Source organism: Dasypus novemcinctus, chromosome 27 (assembly GCF_030445035.2).
Source record: "Dasypus novemcinctus isolate mDasNov1 chromosome 27, mDasNov1.1.hap2, whole genome shotgun sequence".
NCBI classification, from domain to species: domain Eukaryota; kingdom Metazoa; phylum Chordata; class Mammalia; order Cingulata; family Dasypodidae; genus Dasypus; species Dasypus novemcinctus.
In genome coordinates, this window is record NC_080699.1 from 14,719,487 (window position 1) to 14,731,496 (window position 12,010).

Sequence of the window (12,010 nt, forward strand, 5' to 3'; positions counted from 1 at the left end):
ATATTGATACCTTAATAGTAACTCGAGTTCACAGTTCATATTAGGATTCACTCTGTTTTGTACAGTTCTGAGGGTTTTGACAAATGTGTCATATCACATATCTATCATTACAGTGTTGGAAAGAAAAAGTTCGTTGCCCTAAAAATGCCGGTGCACTACCTGTTCATCACTTCCCTGACTTTCCATACTAATTAAAAAAAAATTTTTTTTTAAAGTAGCACCCACTTCTGATAACTTCAAAGGTCAAATCAGCATTTTTTTTTAGTGAGCGTCTTTTCTACTTGGTAATATTACCTAATGTTTATTCCCCTCTTCCCTCCCTTAAATCAACTTCTTATTTTGGAATAATTTTAGATTTACAGAAACGTTGCAATCGTAGTATAGAGAGTTCCCACATATCCTTCACGCAGTTTCCTCTAATGTTAAAATCTTACATAACTATGGTCCTTTCGTCAAAACTAAAAGATTAGCACTGGTACATTACTATCACTTAAATTTTAGCCTTTAGTCAGATTTCATCAGTTTACCCAATATTGTTCTTTTTCTGTTTAGGACTGTATCTAGAATACCACATTGCATTTATCCTAATGTGTATTTTAAGTATTCTAGTTCAACTTGTATTTTTCCTTTTTTAGTTCTTGATGAAGCAGATAGAATCTTGGATATGGGCTTTGCTGATACCATGAATGCTATTATTGAAAATCTTCCCAAGGAACGTCAGACTTTGCTTTTCTCAGCGACACAAACTAAATCTGTGAAGGACCTTGCACGCTTGAGTTTGAAAAACCCTGAGTATATCTGGGTTCATGAGAAAGCAAAGTACAGGTATATAGTATTTAAAACCCATATTTGATTCAATCAAAAAAGTTCTCTTTTGAAGTTTAAGAATTTATTTTAAATTAACATTACTTTTCCAGAAAATAATACATCATTTTATGTGTTTATTATTAGATATGTTAAGCATAGCAAATACATAATTTGAAATTCCTCAAATTCTGGATACACATTTAGATATGGGAATACTGTCATGCACCATTTCCTAAAATGTAGTCCTGGGAAAAAGACTTTCTAAGCCTTTTCCTTTTCTTCTTTGTTCTTTTTGCTGTTTGCATTCTGCCTGTTTTCAAAACTCATTAGTGTCTTTACAAGAGAACAGGAGAGGGGAAAAAAGGAGGACACACTCTTTTTTTCAGTCATTAGGTAATCTCTAAAACCTTTTATAAATTAATTGTAAATATCCCTAACTCTAGTTTCTGTAAAAAACTGCATGTAAAGACTATTTTTATTTCACAAATGATTTTCTAAATTCAGTTCCATCACTTGTAAAAATGTGACTTGCAGAAAATATTTTAGAAGGCAGATCTTATAATTTACAAGCCTGGTTTACACAATAATTACTTTTAAAATTCATTCGAAGCACTATAAGAAGCACATACTGGTGTGAATTTCATCTAATGTTATTATTGAATTTTCCCCTTTAGCAAATTGTAATCAATAAATCATAGACAAGAATGTTTTAAGGAGTTATAGAATGTTGTCTTATACCCTCTAAAGTTTGTGAAGGACCAGAAAAATACATTAAAAAGATAATTTAGGGGAACGGATGTAGCTCAGTGGTTTAGTGCCTGCAGCTTGGTGGTTGAGCAACTGCTTCCCATGTAGGAGGTCCTGGGTTCAATCCCTGGTACCTCCTAAAAAAAAAATAAACTTAAAAAAAAAGATAATTTATATCTTTTTGAAATTGTATGTCAAAGTATACTTAGAAAAACATACCACTCTGTTTTCTTTATATTGCTGTATGTAGAGAAATGGTGCTTTTGATGGTTTTTAAAAAATTTTTACTTAATTGTCTTTGAGCCATAGAGATTTGCGTATCACTATTATGAATAAAATATGACTTGTATATGATTTTGAAAATATAGCGCTATAGAATTTTTGTTTTAGTTAATTGAATGCAGGAAATTTTACAATGACTTTATTATGAAGAATTTCAAATGTGAGGTGGCTGTTCTGAGCTTATGTTATTAGGCTCAAACAAATTTAGTTACATTCCCTGTTAATTTGAATATTTAGTCATTATGAAGTATTCCTCTTTTTCTATACTAATATATTTTTTCTTAGTCTAGTTTGATTGATATGAGTTAGCACAACTTCCTTTTGGTTGGTGTTTGCATGGCGGATTTAATTCTGTTCTTATACTTGCTAGGTTTTTAAATGCCCTTATATTTTAGGTTTGTCTTGTAATCAGAATATAGTTATGTTGTTTTAATTTATCTGATTTGATAATCTTTGCCTTTTAGTTGGAGGATTTAGTTTATTTATATTTGATTTACCATGTTGTTAACTTCTACCCCTTCCCACCTCTGTGTCTTCATCAAGTATTTTAATTCCACCCATTTTAATCCCCAGAAACCATTGTTACCACTGTGTTCTGCTGGGGAACTATTGTGATTAGTAAGGGAAGAAATTGTAGTAGTGATGTGGAGAGGGTGGCTACGGTGGCTGCTGATGGTAGGGAGATGGAAGAAGAGATATGAGGTGGGGGCATTTTCAGGATTTGGAGTTGTCCTGGGTGGTGCTGCAGGGATGGATGCTGGATGTTGTGTGTCCTGCCGTGGCCCACTGGGTGGACTGCGGGAGAGTGTGGACTACAATGTGGACCACTGTCCATGTGTTGCAGCGGTGCTCCAGAATGTATTTGCCAGGTGTGGTGGATGTGCCGCGATGATGGAAGAGGTTGTTGATGTGGGAGGGGTGATGTGGGAGGGGTGGGGGATATATGGGGACCTCATATTTTTTTAATGTAACATTTAAAATAAAATGAAAAAAATCTAATATACCTAGGAAAACATAATATTATAAAAATCTTGGAAAATATAGATTATGATAACTTGCATATTGAAAATCACCCATATATTCACTATTTAGGGAGATCTACTGTTAATATTATGGTCTATTTCCCGCATACCTTGAGCACTGATTTATTTCATAAGAAATTTTCTGACATTACTCTTCATAAATATGATTTTATAGCTTGCATATTGCCATTGCATCATTGATGTGTCATAATTCATTTCTTCATTTTTTTTTTTAAGATTATTTAATCCCCCCCCCCCCCACCCCCCCCCCCCCCCCCCCCCGCCCCGCGGTGTCTGTTCTCTGTGTCTATTTGCTGTGTCTTATTTCTTTGTCTGCTTCTGTTGTTGTCAGCGGCACGGGAAGTGTGGGCGGCACCATTCCTGGGCAGGCTGCACTTTCTTTTGTGCTGGGCGGCTCTCCTTACGGGGTGCACTCCTTGTGCGTGGGGCTTGCCTACGTGGGGGACACCCCCTGCGTGGCACGGCACTCCTTATGCGCATCAGCACTGTGCGTGGGCCAGCTCCACACGGGTCAAGGAGGCCCGGGGTTTGAACCGCGGACCTCCATGTGGTAGACGGACGCCCTAACCACTGGGCCAAGTCCGTTTCCCTCTTCATTTTTTCTTTATCATTGAATATTTCTGTTGTTTCCAGTTTTTTTACTAATATAAACAAAGCCATAATGAATTCTCTGCAAAACAAAAACAAAAAAAACCCAACTGTGATATACCATAGTTTATTTAGACTATATTATAAGCAGCCTTACTTCTCCTGGTGTTTTTTTTTCTTCTTGCATAATCATGCTTCCGTTTGAGAATTATTTTCTTCTACTTAAAAGAATTTGCTTGTATATTTCTTTTAGTGCAGGTTTACTAATAAAAAATTCAGTATTTTTTTCTGAATCTCTGTATTTCATCGTTTTTGAAGGATTTTTTTTGTGTGTGTGTGAGTAGTGAAAAGTCATGTAGAAGGAAGAGTTCCCATATACCCCCCTCCCCACATTTACACACTCAGTTTTCCCTATTATTAACATTTTTGCATTAGTGTGGCACCTTTGTTACAATTGATGGCATGATATAATATTAACTATAGTTCTTAGTTTACATTGGACTCACTATCTGTGTTATATACTTCCATGGCTTGTAAAATTTTGTCTTGGTAGCATATATACAACCTAAAATTTTCTGTTTTAATTACTTTCAAATATACAATTCAGTGGTATTAATTACATTTACAGTTTTGTGCTACTATCACCACCATCCATTACCAAAACTTTTCCATCACTCCAAATAGAAACTCTGTACCAATTAACCAGTAACTCCCCATTCCCCACCCCAGCCCCAGTCCCTGATAACTTATTTTCTCGTTTCTGAATGTATGAATTTGCATATTCTAATTATTTCATATCAGTGAGCTCATAAAATATTTGTCCTTTTGTATGTGACTTATATTGCTCAGTGTGATGTCTTCAGGGTTCATGTATCAGCACTTCATTCCTTTTTATAGCTTTATGCTATCCCATTGTGGGTATACCACATATTGTTTATCCACTCATCTGTTAATGGACACTTAGATTATACCCATCTTTTGGTAATTGTGAATAATTGCTCCTGTGAACATCAGTGTGATGTTTGAATCCTTGCTTTCAATTTTTTTGGGTATATACCTAGAAGTGGGATTGCCAGATCATATGGTAATTCTTTACTTAACTTTCTGAGAAATCATCTGTTTTCATTTTTCCCCCCCTTTATTTATTTTTAAAATGTTACATTAAAAAAAATATAAGAAGTTCACATATACCCTCCATCTCCCCTCACCCTACTCCTCCCACATCAACAACCTCTTTCATCATTGTGGCACATTCATTGCATTTGGTGAATACATTTTAGAGCACTGCTGCATCACATGGATAATAGTTTACATTGTAGTTTACACTCTCCCCCAGTCCATTCAGTGGGTTAAAACTGTTTTCAACAGTGGCTGCACCTTTTTACATTCCCACCAAAAATGAACAAGTTTTCCTATTTATTCACATCTTTTTCAATGTTTATTTTCATTTGTTCAATAGTAGCCATTCCAGTGGGTATGAAATGGTATCTCATTGTGTTTTTTTTTTAACCTTTTTAAAAAAAATTTAAGTATATCACTCATACATAAACATACATAAACAATAAATGTGTAGTTATAGTTGTGAACTTACAAAACAAACATATAAAACATCATGCAGGACTCTCATACCTCACCCTACAATCAATAACTTACTGCAAAACATTTTTAACTAATGATTAAAAAGCATCCTCAAAATATTACTGCTAACCAAAGTATTCTTCCTCCAACCTCTATTATTATTGTATCATTTTTACCTGAACATACATAAACAATAAGTATATAGTAAAAGTTGTGAACTTACTAAGCAAACATGCATAACATCATACAGGGGGCCCATAAAACTACCACCAATACCTTGCATTGCGAGACATTTGTTACAAATTGTGAAAAAATATTGTCCAAATCTTACTACTAACTATAGTCCTTATCTTACATTTGATGTATTTCCCCCCCAACTCTCCCTATTATTATTTTTTGCATATTTTTTTTATGACGGAAGTTGCAAACCTAGAAAACCATCGTGCACATGTGCAGAATTCCTGAATAACACCCCTCTATCAACACACCACACTATGGTAGAACATTTGTTACAGATTATGAAATAATATCCTCAGATTATTACCAGGTCCATAGCATACATTTGGCACATTTTTTTCCATACTCCCCCATTATCAATACAGTACATCTTTGGCATATATGTATGAATATTACATTATTACTGTTAATATCAGTCCATAGGTCACTCCAGTTGTATTTTTCCCATGCTTCTCCACATTCCCACTACCCTGCAATATGACGTACATCTACTCTAGGTCACAAAGGACACTTTTGCATCTATACCATCAACCACAGTTCTCATCCACCTCTGAGTTTACTGTGCTATTCAGTCCCTAGATTATTTTCTAGCTTTCTTTCAATTGGCATTTACATCCCTAGACTACCATTTTGAGCCACATTCCCATTTATAAACCAGCTGTTATTCACTATAATGTGTTACCATCAACTCTGTACATTTCTACACTTTACAATAAAGTTAATGAAAACTTCTGCATACGTTAAACATCAGTAGTCCATCTTGGTCCTCCTCTTGTCTCCTTTAAGAATCCACCACCTACCACCAGGTCTTGAAGATATTTTCCCACATTTTCTTCTAGAAGCTTTATGGTTCTTGCTTTTGTATTTAGATTTTTGATCCATTTTGAGTTAATTTTTTTAATAAGGTGTGAGACAGAGATCCTCTTTCCTTCTTTTGGTTATCGATAACTAGTTTTCTCAGCACCATTTGTCGAATGGATTGTTCTGCCTTAGTTGGGTGGGTTTGACAGGCTAGTCAAAATTCACTTGACCATAGATGTACAGGTCTGTTTCTGAACTATCAATTTGGTTCCATTGGTCTATTTGTCTGTCTTTATGCCAGTACCATGCTGTTTTTACCGCCGTAGCTAGGTAATTTAAAGTCTGGAAATGAGAGTCCTCCAACTTTGCTCTTCCTTCTTAAGATGTTTCTGACTATACAGGACCCTTTACCCTTTCAAATGAGTTTGTAATCATGTTTTCCACTTATTTAAAAAATGGTGGTGGAATTTTTATTGTGATTACATTGAATCTATATATCAATATGAGTAGAATTGACATTTTAATGATATTTAGTCTTCTAGTCCATGAGCATGAAATGTTCTTCCAATTATTTAGGTCTTTTTCGACTTCTTTTAACAATGAGTTGTAGTTTTCTAAATACAAGTGCTTTACATCATTGGTTAAGTTTATACCTGAATATTTGGGTTTTATCTGTCATATTTTATTTTCACCACTCTTGACACTTTGTTACTTTTAGTGATATAATCTTCATTTCTAGAACTCTCTTCCAAGCCTCTCTCTCCTGTCTTGTCTTTTCAGGATGTAGCACAGCCTTTAGTATTTCCTGCAAAGCTGGTCTCTTGGTTATAAAATCTTTCAGTTTCTCTTTATCTGTGAATATTCTAAACTCTCCCTCATTTTTGAAAGATAGTCTTGCTGGATATAAGATTTTTGGCTGGAAGTTTTTCTCTTGCAGTATCTCAAATATGTCATACCACTGTCTTCCTGCCCTCATGATTTCTGACGAGAAATCGGCACTTAATCTTACTGGGTATCCCTTATATGTGATGCGTTGCTTTTCTCTTGTTGCTTTCAGAATTCTCTTTGTCGTTGGTATTTGACATTCTGATTAGTATGTGTCTTGGAGTTGGTCTATTAGGATTTATTCAGATGGGAGTACATTGTGCTCCTTGGACATGGATATCTACATCCTTTAATAGGGTTGGGAAATTTTCTGCCATTATTTCCTCAAATATTCCTTCTGCCACTTTTCCCTTCTCTTTTCCTTCTATAACACCCATGACACAAGTTTGCACATCTCTTGCTGTCGTTCAAACTTGTTAAACTTTTTCCTTTCTTTTCTTCATCTGTTCTTTTGTTTGTTCACTTTCAGAGGCCATTTCTTCAAACTTACTAATCCTTTTTTCGGCCTCCTCAAATCTGCTATTATATGATTCATGTATTTTTAATTTCATTTATTGCATCTTTCATACCCATAACATCTGCTGCTGTTCTTTGTATGCTTTTAGATTCTTCTTTGTGCTCATCCAGTTCTCTTAATATCCTTAATCTCTTTAGCCATCTCATTGAATTTATTAAGGAGATTTGTTTGAATGTCTACGATTAGTTGTCTCAGCTCCTTTATGTCATCTGGAGGATTATCTATTTCCTTTAACTGGGCCATATCTTCCTGTTTCTTGGTTTGGATTGTAATTTTTTGTTGGTGTATTGGGATCTGCCTTAATAGAGTATTTATTCTGGGTATAGTTTCTCTCTTTTTTAGGGCTTTCTTGCCCTTTCTTCCTTGCTGTTTGTGTAGTAAAATCAAGAATGTAGTTGGTGCTGTAACCTGTGGAGGCTCAAGCTGCCCTCATTGCCTCAGGGACAAATGCAGTTTCTCCCAACTTTCTTCCTTTGCCGGGGATCGGGACAGGCCTCAGCCATGTGTAATAATCCAGGTCATGCAGGCCTAGACTGTAGTTGTCCAGAGAGACTGATGAAGCTTCACACCTCTTTTTCCCTTGCTTGGGGTAGGGATGGAGCTGTAGGGGTGAGCAGCAATCTATACCCTGCGGGTCCAAAATGACTGCAGTTGCCCTAGTAGACTTCTGACTAGTCAGTCGGTGCCAGCTGAATGTACCTGCAGTTACCTGGAGAGGCTGATGCAGGGCCTGCCAGCTTCCTCCCTGTTAGAGGTGGGGCTGAAGTCTAGGCTAGGGGCTGCAGTCTGATCTGGTGGAAAGAAGCCGGTCCTTACTGTCACTGTGACTTTCAGTTAACCTGCCTTCCCCTCATCTTTTCCTCCCCCATATTTGGAAAATGGAGCTTCCAACTCCAGCCACAGAATAGGTCCTGAGGTGGCTTGCATCGCCAGAGTAGGATGATCACCCGCCTCCATGGCATGGCCTGTATTTTCCCAGAGAGGCTGGCGAAGGTCCCGCCAGCTTCCTCCCTGCTGGAAGTGGGGCTGGGGCTTATGGTAGAGCTGTAGTCAGATCTGGATAGAAAGAAACCTTTCACCACAAGCACTGTGATTTTCAGTCTGTCCAGCTTCCCCTTGTGCCAGTGGCAGAGTTAAAATGGCGACTACTGGTCTCTTTTTGATTGGACAGGTTCAAACTTTAGCTGCTGTTAGAATTAGGCTTTAGCCCACCAAATTGACTAATCAGTAGCAGAAGTTGGTGCCCAACCGTCTCTTCCTTCCCCGTTTTTAGGAAGTGGAGTTTCCAATTTCAGCAGTGGAATAGCTTCTGAGGCGGCTTGTGCCTCCAGTGGAGGATGGGCACCGGCCTCTGAGAAGTGGGGTGCTCTACTCATGAATCTTCTCTGCAGTCTCCTGCAGGGCAGTCTCCTTCATTCTTTCAAGGATGTTGCAGGATGTTCTTCTGGTCTCCTGGAGCCCCCAAATAGGTGCTTTAGATAGCTCTGGGTGATTACTAACTGCCCTGTAGCAGACTATGACTCTAGGAGCGCCTTACTTTGCTGCCATCTTGGTGGTTGTCATCTCTCTTTGTAGTTTTGATTTGCATTTCTTAATGGCTAATGATGTAGAACATCTTTTCATCTGATTATTGACTATTTGTATATCTTCTTGGCAAAATGGCTATGCAAATATTTTGCCCATTAAAAAATTTTTTTTTTGGTTGAGTTGTACAATTTCTTTTTATATTCTTGCTATTAACCCTTATTGGGACATAAGTTTTCCAAATATTGTTTCCTGTTATGTTGGTTGTCTTTTTTCGTTCTTTTAAAAAAAAAAATCAATTCATTGGTACCTATTAATAAAGCATACGATTCATCCACTTCTTTTTACCTTCTTAAAAGTCCTTTGCTCAGAAGACCTTAATTTTGGTGATGTACCATTTATCTATTTTCGTCTTTTGTTGCTCTTGCTCTTGGTGTAAAAACTAAGAAACAGTTGTCTAACAAAAAGTCTGAAGATGCTTCCCTATGTTTTCTTTAGGGGTTTTATAATTTTGGTTCTTATACTTAGGTCTTTCATCCATTTTTAAAAAATTATTTCTCTCCCCTCCCCTCCCCCACCCCGCCCCGCCCCAGTTGCCTGTTCTCTGTGTCTATTTGCTGCGTGTTCTTCTTTGTCCGCTTCTGTTGTTGTCAGCAGCACGGGAATCTGTGTTTCTTTTTTTTCTGTTGCGTCATCTTGTTGTGTCAGCTCTTTGTGTGTGCAGCACAATTCCTGGGCAGGCTGCACTTTCTTTCATGCTGGGCGGCTCTCCTTATGGGGCGCACTTCCTGCGCGTGGGGCTCTCCTACGCGGGGACACCCCTGAGTGGCATGGCACTCCTTGCGCGCATTACCATAGAGCGTGGGCCAGCTTCACACGGGTCAAGGAGGTCCAGGGTTTGAACCGCAGACCTCCCATGTGGTAGACGGATGCCCAAACCACTGGGCCAAGTCTGCTTCCCAGGTCTTTGGTCGATTTTAAGTTGATTCTTGTATATGTTGTGAGTTAGGGGTCCACTTTGGTTCTTTTGCAAATGGAGATCCAGTTTTCCTAGCACCATTTGTTGAAGAGACTATTCTTTCTCAATTGAGTGGATTTTATATCCTTGTCAGTAATCACATGGCCATAGATGTGAGGATTCATTTCTGAACTCTAAGTTTGATTCCATTTGTCTATATGTCTGTTCTTATGCTAGTACTATGCTGTTTTGACTGCTGTAGCTTTGTGATGTACTTTAAATTCAGGAGGTGTGATTTTCCAACTTAAATCTTTTTTTTCAGGGTGGTTTTGGCCTTCTAGGCCTCTTACCCTTTCATGTTAATTTGATTATTGGCTTTCCTATTTCTGCAAAGAAGACTATTGGAATTTTGATTGGATTGTGTTGAATTTATAAATTGCTTGGGTAAAATTAACATCTTAATGATATTTAGTTTTCCAGTCCATGAACACAGAATGTCCTTTTGTTTATTTAGGTCTTTAATTTCTTTTAGCAGTCTTTGTGTGTACAACTACTTTATATCCTTGGTTAAATTATTCCTACATATTTGATTTAGTTTTTAAAAATGGATTTTTTCCCCCTTGATTTGTTCTTCAGAATGCATATTACTAGTATATAGAAACCTGCTGATTTTTTGCTTGTTGCTCTTGTATCCTGCTACTTTGCTGAATTCATTTATTAGCTCTAGTAGCTGTGTGGAATTTTCAGGATTTTCTGCATATAAGATGATATTATCTGCAAATAGGGAAAGTTGTACTTCTTTCCAATTTGGTTGTCTTTTAGTTCTAGTTTTATTAGTGTTTTTGTCAAGAAGGAATGCTAGATTTTGTCAAATGCCTTTTTTGGGTCAATTGTGATGATCATGTGTTTTTTTTCCCCCTTCATTTTGTTAATGTGATTTTTTTGTGTTGAACCACCCTTACTTTCCTGGGATAAATCTCACTAGTTCATGGTGTATAATGCTTTTATTGTGCTATTGGATCCAATTTGTTAGTATTTTGTTGAGGATTTTTGTACCTATATTCATGAAGGATATTGGTCTGTAATTTTTTTTTTCTTGTGTGGTCTTTATCTGACTTTGGGTGATGCTGGCCTCATAGATTGAATTATAAGTGTTCTTTCCGCTTCAGTTTTTTGAAAGAGTTTGAGAAGGATTGTTTTTAATTTTTCTTGGAAATGTTTGGCAAAAATCACTAGTAAAAGCGTTGGTTCTGGGCCTTTCGTTGTTGGGAGGTATTGATTCAATCATATTGTTATTGGTCTGTCTGTATCTTCTTTTTCTCCTTGAGTCCTTCAGTGCTGGCAGCTTGTGTTTCTATGAATGTGTCCATTTCATCTAGGCTAATTTGTTAAAATAAAATTGTTCATTGTATCCTCTTATAATGGTTTTTATTTCTGTAGGATCAGTAATACAACTCAAGAACCTACTTTTGGTTTCATTGATTCGCACGTACTCTCTAAAATTCTCTAAATCATTTATCTCCACTCTAATATATATATATTTTATTTTATTTAATTTATTTATTCCCCTCTCCCTTGCTGCTTGCTTGCTGTCTGCTTTCTGTGTCCATTCGCTGTACATTCTTCTGTGTCTTCCTGTTTCCCTTTGTTGTGTCATTTTGCTGCGCCAGCTCTCTGCAGGGGTGCAGGCCATCAGCTCTCCACAGGCATGGGCCAGTTTGCCTTCACAAGGAGACCCTGGGATGTGAACACAAGGCCTCCCATATGGTAGATGGGAGCCCAGTTGATTGCTGCTGTTTGGTGAAGTGTTCTGTATATATCTGTTAGGTATGCTTGGTTTTTGAAGGATAATTTGATAGTTTTTTTTTCTTTTCAAAGATTCCTCCCCTTGTATCCTATCCTCCATTATTTTTGTTAAAGTCAGCTGACAGCTTTCTTGCTCTCCTTTGAAAGTAATATGTTTTTTTTTAATCTATGGCTGCTTTTAAAGATTTTCCTATGTGTGGTTTTCAGTAAGATCATTTATGATGTATTTTTTGGCAG

The 12,010-nt window shown here is 37.1% G+C and overlaps 1 protein-coding gene across 1 annotated transcript in view; it reads left to right on the top strand.

The window, feature by feature from the left end:
- DDX10 (DEAD-box helicase 10) overlaps positions 1-12,010 on the top strand; it is a 366,232-nt gene that overhangs the window by 27,618 nt on the left and 326,604 nt on the right. The window contains exon 6 of the mRNA XM_058289407.2: positions 636-825. Within this exon, the coding sequence (XP_058145390.1) occupies positions 636-825 (190 nt within the window). The remainder of the gene's footprint in view (positions 1-635; positions 826-12,010) is intronic.